At 32.6% G+C, this 19,751-nt stretch overlaps 1 protein-coding gene across 1 annotated transcript; it reads right to left on the bottom strand.

The window, feature by feature from the left end:
* Nucleotides 1-656: 656 nt before the first annotated feature.
* Nucleotides 657-16,300, bottom strand: LOC128174547 (multiple epidermal growth factor-like domains protein 10). The gene is made up of 12 exons (XM_052840076.1): nt 16,297-16,300; nt 15,055-15,282; nt 13,175-13,426; nt 12,160-12,297; nt 11,800-11,934; nt 9,404-9,547; nt 5,431-5,481; nt 4,930-5,067; nt 2,378-2,521; nt 2,183-2,233; nt 1,141-1,246; nt 657-834 (listed from the first exon to the last, which is right to left on the bottom strand). The coding sequence occupies exons 1-12, from the start codon at nt 16,298-16,300 to the stop codon at nt 657-659; spliced, it is 1,569 nt and encodes a 522-aa protein (XP_052696036.1).
* Between the last annotated feature and the right edge of the window lie 3,451 nt (nt 16,301-19,751).

Here is a 19,751-nt window from a genome sequence, read left to right as displayed (position 1 = left end):
ATGGTCAATGCAATAAACTTATTAAGAAAATGCACGTATAAAAATAATATAAAAGTGCAAAAATTAGACAAACAAATGTTTTTTTTACAGGTCGCACAAAAGATCCAGTTGTGAAATCAAGTGAACTTAAAGCAAAGGCTTTTGTATACCATGTTTAAGGCAATTGTCTATTTACAAGTCGTGTTCAGTCTTAATTTGCATTAAATTTAGTGTAGATAATAAATCATAATGTATATTTATAAAAGAGAATGAACGTAAATTCTTTTTTCCTAATCAAACATAAATTCAATAAGGAAAACTATTGATGAGTACATAAACAACGCCACTTTGACCCTTCTGGCTTGGAAACCTTCAATTGATTTTAATTTAAAATACGCCAACACTTCGATGAAAGTCTCATTTCCTACTTAGTCTGCACAAAGTAAATTTCCTTTATAGCCAAGCTAGCTTAGCACTTTTCAGTACTTTGATTAACATTATAACAGAATTAGTTATACCAATATGTTCTTTTGGCCGTGCCAAGGTAAGATTTTTAAAAAAACAAATATCTTTAACAGTTGTCTTCTAAATAATTGTATTTGAATTGTCACAAAACAAATATTCTTAAAAGCACCTTGTCTTCATAATAGCAGCATAGATTCCGTATAATTCCAGTTCTATTCTACATAATTATATATATCATCGTTTTCTTTTTTGTCAAAATGCTCCAGTTCTTGGTGAGCGGCACATCCATTTTCTAGAACATTAATACTGTCGACATATGTATACGACTTTTCGACAGATTCGTCCACCTTTTCCTCTCGATTGCGACATCTTAAAAGTGCCTTTCTGGATCTGAAAGGTAAGTAATATTGGCATACGGTATTTCCAATTCCTAATAAACAGAAACACTATTAAGAGGGATCTCTAAGATCGTGACCATGTTTAAACTGTATTGATATCTAATGAAAGAAGAGCTCTATATAAACATTTGGGAAAGTATCCAAATTTATATAAAATTTTATGAATTTTTTTCTTTACTAAATGATAGTTTATTGCTCAACAAATCATATCTAAAAATGTTTGCTAGATCTGAAGGTTAAAACGTTGGCCAACGAGCCTCCGCAAGTGAAACAAGATCCGATTAAGTATATAACCTACATGAAAATCAGGTTGAGAATAGCACTGCCTGAAAATAATACGACAACGGTGATGATGGAATAAACAGGAACTTGAACTGTAGTTTGCGAAACGGATGGAACGTGTGCTGCAAAAAAGAACCATATATAATTTTCTCTTATATATACAGTTGCATGTACATATGAAATGGTTTAACGATATTTCCTATTTTTTGGCCACCTTATTCCAATTGTTTTTGTGTATTTGTTTGTTAATTTGCGATGTTTTTTTATTTACATTTTAAGTTTAATTATTTTTTACTGATTAGTTCCTGGCTAAGTTACGAGGAACTGGTACACATATTTTAGAATTCAATATCGGGTTATGTTATATATTACATGTATTTTGTATGCATGTTTTTTTTACCATATGTAATGTTTATTCTTTTCGGTTGTTCGTATCTATAACGAATTTCTCGTTCTTAACCAATATTTGAAATACTGATAATCTCACGGTGTTTTAAATAACTCCCCTCAATGCTTTTTAAAATAAATTGTAAATTAATTTTGTTTTATCATTATTAATCACAAGAGTAAACAAATATACAAAAACTTCACAAACTTCAATTATTAGCGTACATACATCTTGTATAATTCTTCAATTTTTCATATTAATGCTACAAATAGATGAACAAGTTTTTATTGAGAAGACATTTAAAAGTATCTACATGTAACTGGTTGTCTTAGAACATGTATATTAATACATGTTTATATATATAAATATGTATACATAAAAATGTATACATTATGTATATATTTAAAAATATAAAAAGAAGGGAAATTCTACGTTACATGAATTCCGTCATTTTCTTTTATATTTTATATTCTATTACATATTTTGTTGGATTTTTCTTAACTATTTTAATAATATGGAGCGAGCAAACTTTAATCAACGCAATGATGTAACATTCTGATTTGATTTCATATGAACAAAACTAAAACATATTGAGCAAATGGATTTACTTTCCGAGGTGGAATATTGTTATTACATTTTATATTACATGTATGCTGTTAAATATTCATACCATTATACGTTGGCCATGCAACCGTTGTCTTGTTCTTCAATTCATCTCTTGCTGAATAAAAAAATGATATTATACGCTAATAATATTTACAGGCAGATATTCATAGTTTTTCTCATGGTTTGGAGATACAATGTTACACATGCACAAAGGATACTGAATAAGTTAGCATAAATTGAATTTATGAAATGAACGTACATTCAACGCAAAGGTCTCCTTGAAAGCCGGAAGCACATCCACGAGGACACTGACCGGTCACGTGGTTACATTTTTCTCCGTACAGGTAGAGACAATGTCCACATGTCATTGAGCAATTAGGCCCATATATGTTGTTGTTGCAAACTGACATAACATGTAAAAAAAACGAATATCAAACTTCGTTTACTAACTTCAAACAAAAGGATCATGGGCCACATCGCTCACCTGAGCAACAATAGGCATAACAAAATCCGCTTAATGGATTTATAATAAAAATATGTGGACAATGTGGATTATTACATGTAGGTCCTTTATAGATAAAAGTCCACCCATCCCCCTCCTCATATTGTTGTGTTTACGATCCAGTCCCAGATGATTTTATAGTCATATTATGTTGAGCATGTAAAAAAAAATATAATTTCAAACTTCGTTTACTAACTTCATACAAAATGCTCATTGGCCACATCGCTCACCTGAGAAACAATAGGCATGATAAAACCAGCTCAATGGAGTCATAATAAAAATATGTGGACAATGTGGTATATTATATGTAGATCCTGTATAAATAAAAGTCCACCACCCCCCCCCCCCCCATATAGTTGTATTTATGATATGATCCAGTCCCAGATGATTTTATAGTCATATTATGTTGAGCATTGCAGTTCTCAAAAAGATCCTAAACAATTGTTTATAAACGGGATATAAACTTACAACACACTCTGAACCCCTTGTGAGGCCCAATAATCGTCCAGGGGCTAAAGTCTAAACAATTTTAAAGAATCAGCAATATGTCAAAATGCTTGCATATAAGTAAAACCATACATGATAACATTTCAGTTTTTGTGAATACTTAAAATGCTTTCCTTTGTACAGCTAGATCCCCAATGTGGCCCCAACCTACTCCTCAAAATTTTGATTTTTACGAATTTGAATCCACACTATCTGAAGTTGCTTTCACTTAAGTTACATTTTTTTCGCGGCAAATGGTTTTCTTCAGAAGATTTCGAGATTTTTCTTCAGATATTCCTACGTAAAAATCTGCCCCCCTCCCTTGTGACCGCATCCTACCCCTGGTGATCATGATTTGAACAAACTTGAATCTACACAACCTGACAATGCTTCCACACAAGTAACAGCTTTCCTGGTTAATTAGTTTCTGAGAAGAAGATTTTAAAAAATTGTTCACTATATACTCGTATGTAAAAATGTGACCCCCTATTGTGGCCTCATCATACCCCCAGGGGTCATAATTTTCACAACTTTGAATCTACAATAACTGAGAATGCTTCCACATAAGTTTCAGCTTTCGCGGCTGATTGGTTTCTGAGAAGGTTTTCAAATATTTTCTTTATATATTCCTATGTAAAATCCGACCCCCCCACCCCCATTGTTGCCCCAACCTACTCCCGGGGGTCATGATTTACACAATTTTGAATCTACCCTACCTGACGATGCTTCCACATAAGTTTCAGCTTTTTTGACCAAATGGTTCTTGAGAAGATTTTTTAAAAATTACTCTATATATTCCTATGTGAAATTTGCCACCCCCATTGTGGCCCCACCCTACCCCAGGGGGTCATGATTTACACAATTTTGAATCAACACTACCCGAGAATGCTTCCACACAAATTTCAGCTGGTTCTTGAGAGGAAGATTTTTTTAAGATTTACTCTATATATACCTATGTAAAATTCGACACCCCATTGTGGCCCCACCATACCCCCGGGGGTCATGATTTTCACAACTATAAATTTACACTATCTGAGGATGCTCTCACACAAGTTTCAGTTTTCCTGGCCAAATGGTTCTTGATAAGAAGAGTTTTCAAGATTAACTCTAAATATTCCTATGTAAAATTCGACCCCCCCCCATTGTTGCCCCACCCTACCCCCAGGGGACATGGTTTTTACAGCCTTGAATTTACTCTACCTGAGGATGCTCCCACACAAGTTTCAGCTTTTCTGGCCAAATGGTTCTTGATAAGAAGATTTTTAAAGATTTACTCTATATATTCCTATGTAAAATTCGACCCCCCCCCCATTGTTGCCCCACCCTACCCCCAGGGGTCATGGTTTTCACAGCCTTGAATTTACTCTACCTGAGGATGCTCCCACACAAGTTTCAGCTTTTCTGGCCAAACGGTTCTTGAGAAGGAATTTTTTTAAGATTTCTTAAAAAAATTCAATAATTCCCAATAATATCCCCTTGTAGAACTGTGTGGTTCTTAATTTTCACTTTGAATCTTCTTTGCCCAAGGGTGCATTGTGCCAAGTTTTGTTGAAATTAGCCTAGCAGTTCTGGAGAAGATGTTGAGCTTTCAGCTCAGGTGACCTAAAAATCCGAGCTTTATCGGACACAATATCTCATAGTATCATTTCTGGAATCATTGACAAAAATTTGAAACTGGATGAACATTAAAGAGACAGTGATGAAACAAATATATACAGTTCTTATCACTTAAAAAAATGACAATATCACATCGTATCATATTTTATTTACAAGGCTTCGAAGGCTTACATGAACCTTTATAATTAAAAAAAATGAGTGTTTACCTTTGTTACACATAAATCCTCTATATCCCGGGACACACCTAATGCAGGTCCAATCCACAATGTCACAATCTCCATTCTCACAGTTTTCTGGGCAGGGTGTTGAACAGTTCTCTCCGTAATACCCTAATTTCAGACAACCTATAAAAAACAAAAACGAAACAAATAACTTAAAGTATTAGACCGACTGAATGGTTATGGTTATATTTTTTTTATTTTCATACAAAAAACTGATGATTCCTAAATATAAATGGTCTTAATAGTACAATTATTATATTATATTATCTTATATTATATTTCATTATATTATATTATATTTTTTTCATTACATCAAGATGATGTATAATATGTTAACGTTCAGATTTTTTTAAAGGAGTTAAAACTTTGTGTGTATTATCTGAATTAAATTTTAAGCATCTCCTAGTTAGAATAAATGGAGCTGGAATATTGTTATAAAATTTTATATTACATGCTGTTATGTTGTATGCTGTTAAATAATCACACCATTATACGATGGCCATGTTACCGTTGTCCTGTTCTTAAATTCATCGCTTGCTGAATAAAAAAATGAAATACGCTAATAACATTTACAGGTATATATTCATAGTTTTTCACATGGTTTGGAAATTAATTGTTACGCATGCGCAAAGGATACTGAATAAGTTACATAAATTGAATTTATGAAATGAACGTACATTCAACGCAAAGGTCTCCTTGAAAGCCGGAAGCACATCCACGAGGACACTGACCGGTCACGTGGTTACATTTTCTCCGTACAGGTAGAGACAATGTCCACATGTCATAGAGCAATTAGGACCATACGTGTTGTTGTTGCAAACTGACATTACATGTAAAAAAAAAAAGCGAATATCAAAATTCGTTTAGTAACTTCAAACAAAAGGCTCATGGGCCACATCGCTCACCTGAGCATCAATAGGCATGCATAAAATACGCTTAATGGATTTATAATAAAAATATGTGGACAATGTGGAATACTACATGTAGATCCTCTATAAATAAAAGTCCACCCCCCTCCCTGCCCATATCTAGTGTTTATGATCCAGTCCCAGATGATTTTATAGTCATATTATGTTGAGCATTGCAGTTCTCAAAATGATTTTAAACAATTGTTTATAAACGGGATATAAACCTACAACACACTCTGAACCCCTTGTGAGGCCCAAGAATCGTCCAGGGGCTAAAGTCTAAACAATTTTAAAGAATCAGCAATATGTCAAAATGCTTGCATATAAGTAAAATTATACATGATAACATTTCAGTTTTTGTGAATACTTAAAATGCTTTCCTTTGTACAACTAGATCCCCAATGTGGCCCCAACCTACTCCTCAAAATTTTGATTTTTACGAATTTGAATCCACACTATGTGAAGTTGCTTTCACTTAAGTAACAGCTTTTCTAGGCAAATGTTTTTTTTAAAAGATTTTAGGATTTTTCTTCAGATATTCCTACGTAAAAAATTGCTCCCCCGCCCTTGTGTGACCCCATCCTACCTCCGGGGTCATGATTTGAACAAACTACAATCTACACAACCTGACAATGCTTCCACACAAGTAACAGCTTTCCTGGTCGATTAGTTTCGAGAAGAAGATTTTAAAAGACTGTTCACTATATACTCTTATGTAAATATTTGACCCCCTATTTTGGCCCCTTCATACCACCAGGAGTCATTATTTTCACAACTTTGAATCTACAATACCTGAGATGCTTCCACATCAGTTTCATCTTTCGTTGCTGATTGGTTTCTGAGAAGAAGGTTTTAACGGACTTTCTCTATATATTCCTATGCAAAATCCGACCCCCTCATTGATGTCCCACCCTACATCCGGGGGTCATGATTTTCACAATTTTGAATCTACACTACCTGAGGATGCTTCCACGTAAGTTTCAGCTTTCTTGACCAAATGGTTCTTGAGAAGAAGATTTCTAAAAAATTACTCTATATATTCCTATTTTAAATTCGACACCCACATTGTGGCCCCACCAACCCCTGGGGGTCATGATTTTCACAACTTTGAATCTACACTACCTGAGCATGCTTCCACACAAGTTTCAGTTTTCCTGGCCAAATGGTTCTTGATACATGTAAGAAGATTTTTAAAGATTTACTTTATATATTCCTATGTAAAATTCGACCCCACCCCCATTCTGGCCCCACCCTACCCCAGAGGTCATGGTTTTCACAACCTTGAATTGACTCTACCTGAGGATGCTTGCACACAAGTTTCAGCTTTTCTGGCTAAATGGTTCTTGAAAAGGATGACTTTAAAGATTTTCAAAAAAATTCAATAATTCCTAATTATCTCCCCGTGTGAAAAGATGTGCTTCTTAATTTTCAATTTGAATCTCCTTTGCCAAAGGGTGCATTGTGCCAAGTTTGGTTGAAATTGGCCCAGCGGTTCTGGAGAAGATGTTGAAAATTTGAAAAGATTACAGACAGACGGACGGACGGACGGACGGACGGACGACAGGCAAAATGTGATCAGAATAGCTCACTTGAGCTATTCTGATCACATTTCCGAGCTTTATCGGACACAATATCCCAAAGTATCATTTCTGGAATCATTGACAAAAGTTTGAAACTGGATGAACATTAAGGAGACAGTGATGAAACAAATATATACGGTTTTTATCACTTAAAAAAAATGACAATATCACATCGTATCAGATTTTATTTACAAGATCCGATTGCGATAATTCATCAAATAATGCTCAAAGTTAATGAGATATAGCTTTAAGTGAGTAGATTTTAAATAGATATGGGCTAATCAGAATTTCATGTGACTTCCTTAAATCAACCTTTTTTTTTGGTTTTGTTTTTATGTTTATTTTACTATGAAATTTAAATTTCTATTTCTCTCCTCATATATTTGGAATTCTTATTTGAAAAAAAAGAATATACGTCGTGTAAAATTTAGATAAGGAAAGAAAGTTTAAAAGAGAGGTTTAGTGGAAAAAAAAAATATGCAAAAGGAGACCGCTTTGCGTATTCAGGCGAACAGGTTCTTGAGAGCGATCTTCAAAACACCCTATACTTGTGACACACGTTTTGGTGGGCAACCACTCTGCTGAACAGGCATCAGAATCATAGAAAATGGATCAAAATGTCTAAGCTACATACAGCAATACATTCCATCTGGCCTACATTGCATGATCTATGTTCCACAATGAATGTGTATATTCAATATGTTTCATTCAATTCAATTCATTTTTTAAACATAAGTATTAATAGCCATTAAAACTCATATATTATCATGCTTTTCTATTTGGCTTTTAAATCGGTTTACTTAATGTACACAAAATGAACATAATTTGAAATTTAGTATGAATATAATGAAGTTTATTTGAATTGTATCTACAACTGTGTACGTTCATTCTACATAAGCCTGAATGTACTATTTTTTTCGTTACCAGTTTTGCATTGTCTCCCTTTATACCCGTCCTCACAACCACTTGGACAAGTACCATTTTTGTAGTCACATTGTTCTTTTTCGTAGCAAGCGCCACAGACTTTACTGCAATTCATCCCATATTTGCCTTCACATGCTGTTAAAATCAATGCAAAAAAAGTTTTTATCCAAACAATTTCAAACAATTAGTGATGAAATCGTTATAATATTTGTAATTATTCCCGAGATGACTAATAAGAAGTTTTGAAGTGAAATTGAACAAGGAAAGAGATATTTATGCATATGCTGGCTTGTCTATGCCATAAACACATCGAAGGCTTACATGAAGCTTTATCAGTAAAAACAAAATGTAGTGTTTACCTTTGTTACACATAGATCCTATATATCCCGGAACACAGCTAATGCAGGTCCCATCCACAATGTCACAATCTCCATTCTCACAGTTTTCTGGGCAGGGTGTGGAGCAGTTCTCTCCGTAATACCCTAATTTCAGACAACCTATAAAAAAAACCGAAACATATAACTCAACATATAACTCAACATATTAGACCTACTTAATGGTTATGGTAATATTTTTTGATTTTCACACAAAAAAACTGATGATTCCTAAATATATATGGTCTTAATAGTACAATTATTATATTAAATTATATTATATTTAATATATATTATATTATATTATATTTCATTATTTTTATTATATCATGATAATATATAATATGTTAACGTTAAGATTTTTTTAAAGGAGTTAAAACTTTGTGTGTTTTACCTGAACTAAATCTCCTAGTTGGCATAAATGAAGCTGGGATATTGTTATTATATTTTATATTACATGTATGCTGTTAAATAATCATACCATTATACGTTGGCCATGCAACCGTTGTTTTGTTCTTAAATTCATATATTGCTGAATAAAAAAATGAAATACGCTAATAACATTTACAGGTAGATATCCATATTTTTTCTCATGGTTTGGAGATAAAATGTTACGCATGCACAAAAGATACTGAATAAGTTAACATAGATTGAATTTATGAAATGAACGTACATTCAACACAAAGGTCTCCTTGAAAGCCGGAAGCACATCCACGAGGACACTGACCGGTCACGTGGTTACATTTTTCTCCGTACAGGTAGAGACAATGTCCACATGTCATAGAGCAATTAGGACCATACGTGTTGTTGTTGCAAACTGACATTACATGTAAAAAAAAATGGAATTTCAAACTTCGTTTAGTAACTTCAAACAAAAGGCTCATGGGCCACATCGCTCACCTGAGCAACAATAGGCATGATAAAATACGCTTAATGGATTCATAATAAAAATATGTGGACAATGTGAAATATTACATGTAGATCCTGTATAAATAAATATCGAACCCCCCCCCTAATATTCTTGTGTTTATGATCCAGTCCCAGATGATTTTATAGTCATATTATGTTGAGCAATGCAGTTCTCAAAAGATCCTAAAGAATTGTTTATAAACGGGATATAAACCTACAACACACTCTGAACCCCTTGTGAGGCCCAAGAATCGTTCAGGGGCTAAAGTCTAAACAATTTTAAAGAATCAGCAATATGTCAAAATGCATGCATATAAGTAAAACCATACAAGAAAATATTTCAGTTTTTTGTGAAAAATTAAAATGCTTTCCTTTGTACAACTAGATTCCCAATGTGGCCCCAACCTACTCCTCAAAATTTTGATTTTTACGAATTTGAATCCACACTATCTGAAGTTGCTTTCACTTAAGTTACAGCTTTTCTAGGCAAATGTTTTTTTTTTAGAAGATTTGAAGATTTTTCTTTAGATATTCCTACGTGAAAATTTGCCCCACCCCCGTACTGATCCCATCTCACCCCAGTTGATCATAATTTGAACTTTGAACAAACTAGAATCTACAGAACCTGACAATGCTTCCACACAAGTTACAGCTTACCTGGTTGATTAGTTTCTGAGAAGATTTTAAAAGACTGTTCCCTATATACTCCTATGTAAAAATTTGACCCCCTATTGTGGCCCCATCATACCCCCAGGAGTCATGATTTTCACAACTTTGAATCTACACTACCTGAGAATGCTTTCACATAAGTGTCAGCTTTCGTGGCTGATTGGTTTCTGAGAAGAAGGTTTTTCAAGATTGTATCTATATATTCCTATGTAAAATCCGACCCCCCCCCCATTGTTGCCCCACCCTACTCCCGGGGTCATGATTTTTATAATTTTGAATCTAAATTACCTGAGGATGCTATCACATAAGTTTCAGCTTTCCTGACCAAATGGTTCTTGAAAAGGAGATTTTTAAAGATTTCTCAAACATTTTCAATAATTCCTAATTACCTCCCCTTGTAAAAGGGTGTTGTTCTTAATTTTCACTTTGAATATCCTTTGCCCAAGGGTGCATTGTGTCTAGTTTGGTTAATATTGGCCCAGCGGTTCTGGAGAGGATGTTGAAAATGTTAAAAGTTTACGGACAGACGGACAGACAGACGACAGACAAAATGTGATCAGAATAGGTCACTTGAGCTTTCAGCTCATGTGAGCTAAAAAGTCCAAGCTTTATCGGACACAATTTCTCAAAGTATCATTTCTGGAATTATTGAAAAAAGTTTGCAACGGGATGAACATTATGGAGGCAGTGATGAAACAAATATATGCAGTTTTTATCACTTAAAAAAATGACAATATCCCATCGTATCATATTTTATTTACAAGATCAGATTGCAATAATTTTTCAAATAATGCTCAAAGTAAATGTGATATAGCTTTAAGTGAGTATATTTTAAATAGATATGGGCTAATCAGAATTTCATGTAACTTTCTTAAGTCAATTTTTTCTTTTTTAATTTTACTATGAAATCTAAATTTCTAATTCTTTCATATATTTGGAATTCTTATTTAAAAAAAAGAATACACGTCGTGTAAAATTTAGATAAGGAAAGAAAGTTTAATAGAAAGGTTTAGTATTAAATTTTTTTTTGCAAAAGGAGACCGCTTTGCGTATTCAGGCGAACAGGTTCTTGCGAGCGATCTTCAAAACTCCCTATACTTGTGACACAAGCTTTGGTGAGTGCTCGCGAGCACCCACTCTGTTGAACAAGCATCAGAATCATAGAAAATGGATCAACATATCTAAGCTACATACTGGCATACATTCCATCCGGCCTACATTGCATGATCTATGTTACTCAATGCATGTGTATATTCAATATGTTTCATTCAATCTAATTCATTTTTTAAACATAAGTAATAATAGCCATTAAAATATTTCAAATATTAGCATGCTTTTCTATTTGGCTTTTAAATCGGTTTACTTGATGTACAAAAGATTAACATAATTTGAAATTTAGTAAGAATATAATGAAGTTTATTTGAATTGTATCTACAAGCGTCATGTGTATGTTCATTCTACATAAGCCTGAATGTACAATTTGTTCGTTACCAGTTTTGCATTGTCTCCCTTTATACCCGTCCTCACATCCACCTAGACAAGTACCATTGTTGTAGTCACATTGTTCTTTTTCGTAGCAAGCGCCACAGACTTTACTGCAATTCATCCCATATTTGCCTTCACATGCTGTTAAAATCAATGCAAAAAAAGCTTTTATCCAAACAATTTCAAACAATTAGTGATGAAATCGTTATAATATTTGTAATTATTCCCGAGATGACTAATACGAAGTTTTGAAGTGAAATTGAACAAAAAAAAAAAGATATTTATGCATATGCTGGCTTGTCTATGCCATAAACACATCGAAGGCTTACATGAAGCTTTATCAGTAAAAAAAAAAGTAGTTTTTACCTTTGTTACACATAGATCCTATATATCCCGGAACACAGCTAATGCAGGTCCCATCCACAATGTCACAATCTCCATTCTCACAGTTTTCTGGGCAGGGTGTGGAGCAGTTCTCTCCGTAATACCCTAATTTCAGACATCCTATGAAAAAAAACTGAAACACTGATGATTCTTAAATATAAATGGTCTTAATAATACAATTATTATATTATATTATATTATATTATATTATATTATATTATATTATATTATATTATATTTTACTATGTTATATTATGTCATTTTATATTATTTTATATTATATTTCATTATATTATATTATATTATTTTTATTACATCATGATAATATGTTAACGTTAAGATTTTTTGATATGAGTTAAAACTTTGTGTGTTTTATTTGAACTAAACTTTAAGCATCTCTTAGTTGGAATAAAATTATACTTTCTCTGTGCATGTACTTCAAAAGGATGACAATGAACGTGGACGAGGACATTTCATTAGAATTTTTTTAAACATAGGTCATTGATTTTAATACACAATTTTAGACAATCAAAATGTTTTTTAAAGAAATTGAAGTTGTCAACGAATTACTTATTCTTTCTTCTTACAAATTTCAGGTACAATTTTTAGCCATAAACTCCCATTATTATTAAATGGCCGCTTATATATTTATACAAAGATCTGTTCATAGTTAGTACAACAACCATCTAAACCTCTTAAGGTTGGTTGTTAACGATAATTTTACAAAGTTCAAATAAAATCAAAATCCATGTTTCAAAATAATAATAAACATATCGGAAAATAAGGTCTGTTATAGAGTAAAAGAAGAAGTTAAGAATTACTCTTAAAAACGAATTCATTCGTAAAAAATTTCCAAATATTCACACAATGCAACACTAGCTTTGACACTTCTCAAAAAAGTTCACACTTCATATAACTTTGCAATAAAACCCCGTAAGGTGCACCTATTAACACACTCTAAATCTGCTTTGTATTTTTTTTAACGTGTGATTCTTACCATAAACTTCAACCTCACACAAATCGTTAAAGGCGTAATTTGAATATCCAGCAGGGAAGGGACGATGCGTTCTGTTGTTGTAGTATATGACAAATCTCCCGTGAATAAGGCACATGACATTGAAAGGATTGGGTATTGTGGCTCTGGTATAGTTGTTGTCCTTGAAACACAGTTTCCAGTCCTTACTATAGGTGGTGTTCGATACGTAGATTGAAAATCCTAAGAATCTATACGTATTGGCGTTGTTTTCATCTGTTAGGTCATGAACACCGACAAATAACTTATTTTTAGTGTAGTATAGTTACAGGTCTAGTATATTTGTGTATGGTTGTCTTTAAAAAAAATACAGACTCTGAATTCAAGAAGTGTGTGTGGACGTGTAAACACGAATGGTGGGGAGGGGGCATATTTTAAAAAAAAAACAAAAAAAAACCTCCTTTGTCTTTTGATCGTTTACCTTTATCATTATTTATGTCTTAAAAAAATACCCAGGCAAGAGATATATTAACCAGTTGTCATGTAATGGTGCAAGTGTTATAAAAGAGTACCAGTTTCATCACATTGATTTATTCTAACAATCATGCAACCATTTCTATGAATGCATTTTGATAAATTGTAAAATTTAATTGTTCAAAGTAATGATATACACTATTTGAAGCATTATGAATTTTAAATTGTTTAATCCGCGATTGACTAATGTACAGTACCGATCAGATCTAACCTAAGAGAAAGTAAACCCCAACTAAACTCCGGGTTTATTTTCTGGGTTTACTCTGGATTTAATCCGGGTTTACTAGAGTGGACCCTGAGTAAACCCAGAGTAAACCCACATTAAACCAAGAGTGGACACAGAGAGTAAACCCCGATTAGAAGTATACCACTGAAAGCAGACGCAACCTGTGTATTCGGAACATACAATGGGAAGGAATTACAGACAGTAAAATGGTAAGATAAATGATAGGTCTGATTCACACTTCAGTGCGTGAAGTTGACCCCAAAAGCAATTCTCGAGCAAAACCCAAAGTAAACCCCGGGTAAACCCAAAGTAAACCCCGAGTGAACCCAAATTTTCAAAAAGTAAACCAAGAGTAAACCCAAAGAAACCCAGAAAGTAAACCCAGGGTCTACTTGGGGTTTACTCTGGTGTTAGGTTGGGTCTGATCGGTACTGTAAATCCCTCAAATCGTATGGTTACAATATGTGGGTTATTAACAAACGCATTTTTACACATTATGAATATCAATAATTTTTTGCTAGCATTTGAAAGCGTCATATGATTTCAGTATAGATAGCACAGGATAAAGCTGTAAATTCTAGTCAACTGAAAGGTGCATTATTTATTTCCTATGTAACTTGTAACACGAGATTTGATTGACTATAAGTCGGATGTCTATTACCGTTCACCCGACTTGAGCTGAAGATAAAGAGCGTGACGTCATAATGCATTAAATGTGACTTCACAATGCATCAATGTTTAAATGGTATATCTTGAATAATAACTCCTAGATTTGACTTGGAAAACTATTTGGTTTACATAGAAAACCAGGTCTAATCATGGTATACGTGGATTTACCCTGGGTTGTATTCAAAACACCCTTCGGCCTCAAGATGTATGGAATGCAACCCGGAGTAAATTCCGGTACACCCTTGATTGAACCTAAATAACTAATAATGTGCAGGTCTGCAAAAGATCACTAAATAACAGAACTATGCCATTAAGTTATATTTCAGTCATCTTTTAGTTAACTAAATGACAACACTCCATACTGTGTTACCTGTATTCTGACTGAACAAAAAAATACGATAAACATAAAAAAAATCACCAGATATACAATCTACAGTAAACACGCTTAACTCTCTCAAAGAAATTCAATAAATACCCCAAGCGACATTGTTCGTCCTGTATTGTATAAAAACGTGATGCAAGTTTCGAACTTCTCCCAGATCTACCCTCCATTCTGCTATTGATCTACTATTTGCTGATATCGCACACTGTCCTCCAGCCGGAGACAGATCTGACCGACGTCCATCAACAGCCAATGTTGCTGCCCATTGTGTGCCGTGATAAGGATGACGTTGCCAGGCAGGTCTAGTCAGAGCTATGTTTTCTGTAGAATTTGTCAAAATTCGACAATCATGAATGTTACTTATAACTTCAAATTCACATTATTGGTCCATGTTTGAGGCACCCAAAGAGATATAATTTTTAATTGCAGTAAGAAAAGTGCCGATAACAATATCTTCAAAATAATGCATTGTACTAGAAAGCTTTCACTTCTCTTTAAAATATAGAACAATGGAAATGAAATGTCGGTGAATTTGTGAAATACGGAAATGAATATTGAAAAAGAACGTTTTTATAAATAGCTATTTTTTTTAAACCAGGAAATACATTCCTGTTCAAGCAGTAGCAATTTCCTAAAACTGATAAAAGCTTGTGAATATTAAAAAAGTTTATATTTCCCTGTACAAGCCAGTTACTATACTAAACAAAACCAAAAGTACTCACATACGCACATGTATGTTAAAAAACAGTGAGCTTCCGTCTTTTTTAAATGTGAATTTAAACGCCGGACTTTGTCAGTATCAAATAATACTTCAGTTTATATATGTTTCCAAATTACGATTACCATGCCAAGTTTTCTCTCTATATATGAATATTAGTGGTATTCATTTTGTGTCAGTAAGACAGTGCATCTCAAATTTATTTGTTACTTTGTTTTGAAATCTTGTTCGTAAAACGATTGTGCTTGTTAATCAACTGATTTTTACAAAAATAAGTCTATTTGCATTGTGTTTCGTCTTATTCCTCATATTCTCAGATCAATGGATCTTTCATTGTTATTCACTAAAACAAATGATATTTATTCAATGAGGGCCAAATAGTTCTAAAATTGGAGCACATTCAATGTCAAATGACAATTTTTCACAACGGAAGATATGCGATCTATACTTAAAGAGCCCAGGTTGAATGCACTTGGTACGTTCAATTTTCCAAAAACTCTAAGGTACGCTTTCAAAAAATTACCCTTCAGTTCTACTTTAAAAAGTAAGATATTGTTTAGCCATATAATATTCTTTAGAAAAGATACACACCATATAATTAAACTTTGAAATTTCACCCATTTTTAATATTTTTATAGAAAACTCTTGTTCGCAAGGAGATTAATAAATATCGCATAAAAATGGCGACAACGATCCCGTCCATTTAAAAAAAAGTAACAAACATCCTTGTTATTTGAAAATTTTTGTTGGAAACGTCACGCATTTCAAAAACTGTATGTTTTGAAAAGTGTCATTTATTCGAAATTTTGCTATATAAAAGATTACTGATTCCTACTTAATGATCCTTTCTTAAAATGTAAACCATGTAAAACCATTTAGCATATTTCAATATATAGATGATTCACATATTTTTTAAGTAGTACTATTTATTCATTACATATTGTACTGTTTTCTTTAGTTTTACATGTAGATTAGCGTGGGATTAGCGTATTGTTAAATTTGGCATACGTAATTCGAACTTTCCAATAATTTACACTAAACTGTATTTTGTTCCCATTTTATTATAATTTTGCATGTGCTTTTTATATAAGCTTTCTTGGGTTTTTTTTTTTGCAAATGTAATTTGCATTTCTTTTATTTCTCTTACCTAAGAGATAGATTAATATGAGCCTTCTGGCTTGTTCCCCCAACTTATTGTAAACTTTGTCAATTATTTTTACCTGCTATGGATAAGCTCAAAAACATTGTTTAAACTAAATATCACTGCATGGATATTGGTAGATATGTTAGTAGATGAATACTAAGAATAAATCCTTTTCAATTCATTTACTCACCATATGTATGTACAGTCCAAAAATGTTTGATGAATATGACTAGCCAAATCATATCATCCTAAAATCGAAAAAAAAGTATGAAGTATATTAAACTCATATCTCATTAGGCTAATGAATTGTAAAACACACCTTAAATGTAACTTGACTTTGTATGGTTTAAATAAGGAATGAGGAATCATTCTTTGAGTATTATGAGGTGATAATTTCGGTCGGGGCGTAATCAAATCCAATAAAGCCCGAAGGGCTTTATGATAGATTTTATCACGCCCCGACCGAAATTATCACCTAATAATATTCAAAGAATGATTCCTGATTACTTATATTTATTTAATGTTAAGCCATCGTATGAGTAAATATATATAAATAAGCGAATCCCGCTAGCGCCTCAATTTGGCGTCATTTGTATTATGGGTTACGTAGTACAAAATCGATACGTAGTGTTATCAAAGGCAAAGACACTGGTAAATGTAAATATTGGCGTGTACCAGCTTAAAATGGATATGAATATCGTATTTATGCCCCTTTTAAAATCATCAGAGAAAAAATTATTTTTGGTTGAATTTGTAATAATTAAAATTCATACATGTACATATACCTTAGCGACATCAGCTTAGCTTGTAACTAAGTATGAAAGTTTTATATTATATACATGTAAAATGTAGTTCCAGGAATAAAACTACGTAAATAGATTCATAATATAACTTAAAATTCTGATCAGTGATTGAAAATTGTTTTTATTTTGAATTAAATCAAAGTTTTGCCAGAAAAGAATCTTACCAATGTTCCCATCAAGTTATGCAACCAAATGAACTCTTCAAAAGAGAATATATTTTACATATATGTCCGTGTACAAGGCTGTATCGATATCGTGACCATGCTCTTCCTCCTGTACATAAGTTGTGTGTTGGGTATTTCTGGCATGGTGTATCATTTCGTGCATATATATTTCAGCAGTTATTTAGAGATTAAACTACCATAAAATACATTCGTTTATATTCTCTCAAAACTTCAAAACGACACAGAAAGGACATTTGTACAATATATTCACATTAACAAGTAATTTGGAAGTACGATGAACATTAAGACGAACAGGCTATCTTTTTTTCTGGTAAACAAAATAATATACAAAATTTTCATAATAATTATCAAATTACGGAAGTTTAAGGCATTTGGATTTGCCTATTTTCCTTTTTTTAGAATTTAACATAATTGTCGAACTGACAATAAATTCCAAAAAGTTAGAAGACGCTCTGTAGTTTCTTTACAAATATCACATGTTTATGTCATTTACCTTTTTTTAATATATGTAGGCATGTACTTAGCTCGTTTGAAAGACTGGGTTAACTGTTCTAACTTAAATTCTTGGTATACATCTTAATATTGTTTCACATTTTAGCTTTGTTGTATAATAGTTTTCTTTTTGAACCTTCACTGAAGTTATAAATATTAAATATGATTAATGAGGATTATGTAAGAAATATTAGGTGTTCATAAAGTCAGGGATACAAATTTTATCACTTTTTTTTAAAGAAGAAGGGATCATTCTGAAGTATAACTCGGTCATCAAATACGGTCGGGAGTGATCTGATCTCAGAGGGTTCTAATAATGATAGATTCGATAAAGCTCGTTCTTATTTCATCATCTCATAATATTCAAACTTAAGAATGAATTTTAATTACTATTATTTTGATCATTTGTACGATTAAATACTGAAATACTTTGAAAAATGTATTGAACTTAATATCACAAAATAGATTAGTAGTGTTATCACACACTAATACACTGGTTAATGTAAATACATTTATATCAGTGGTATTAAATATTTTATATTTAATATTCATATTACTGACATTTTTAAGTTATTTCCAAATCGCATAATTATGAAAAGCCTGCTTGCCCCCCCACCATATGTCATTTGCGAAAAGTATTGAACTATACGTCACAAATTTAATTCGTAGTGTTATCGCAAACAAATACACTAAAAGATGTGCATATATGATATCATGAATAAATTAGCAATGAACCTTTTTGTATCAACTTATTTTTTTTTTTGGGGGGGGGTGGGGGGGGGTTTGATTAACTAACACTTGACAGGAGACGGTTGGATACGTTTTAGTCTCCATGTGTTTCTGCAGAATTATTATAAACAGGTTTAATTAAACAACATAAAATTCGTTCATATATGATTAGGAACTGTATTTTCCCATTATAAATAGATTTTATTCTGATTAAAATTACATAGAGTTATCACGTTTCACAGTTTTAATTCAGATATTAATAACATCATTTCGTAACAAATATTGGTTTTTAAAAATTTGCAAAGTTCATCGTTTCACTATCTTTAGAACAACTTTATAAAACACTTACGCACTGCACACTGACGAGTATTAAATAAGCTTCAATTAATATTTTTTTTTTCACATGCAAGCCACTAATGGTTATATTATATTTTTTCACTGCAACACGGAAACTATTCGTATATTTGTGATCCTTTAACTTTCAAAAGTGGAGTAGCATGGGAAGTAAACATCTGAAGGACTTATAATAAAAGAACAAGTTTTATCTTTATCTTGTATGCATATGCAGAAGCGAATTAGTCTTGGAATTACTACACTTACAGCAAACGTTTGTCTTGTGGAACTGTAAAATGCGATGACTCAAGAGTATTGTCATAATTTGGTACACTTTAAACAACAACAAACAAATGTTTATTACAGTCCTGTTGATCTTATATGTA

The sequence above is a fragment of the Crassostrea angulata genome, chromosome 2 (genome assembly GCF_025612915.1).
Source record: "Crassostrea angulata isolate pt1a10 chromosome 2, ASM2561291v2, whole genome shotgun sequence".
Classification (NCBI taxonomy): Eukaryota; Metazoa; Mollusca; class Bivalvia; order Ostreida; family Ostreidae; genus Magallana; species Magallana angulata.
This window is presented reverse-complemented; position numbering and strand designations above follow the sequence as displayed.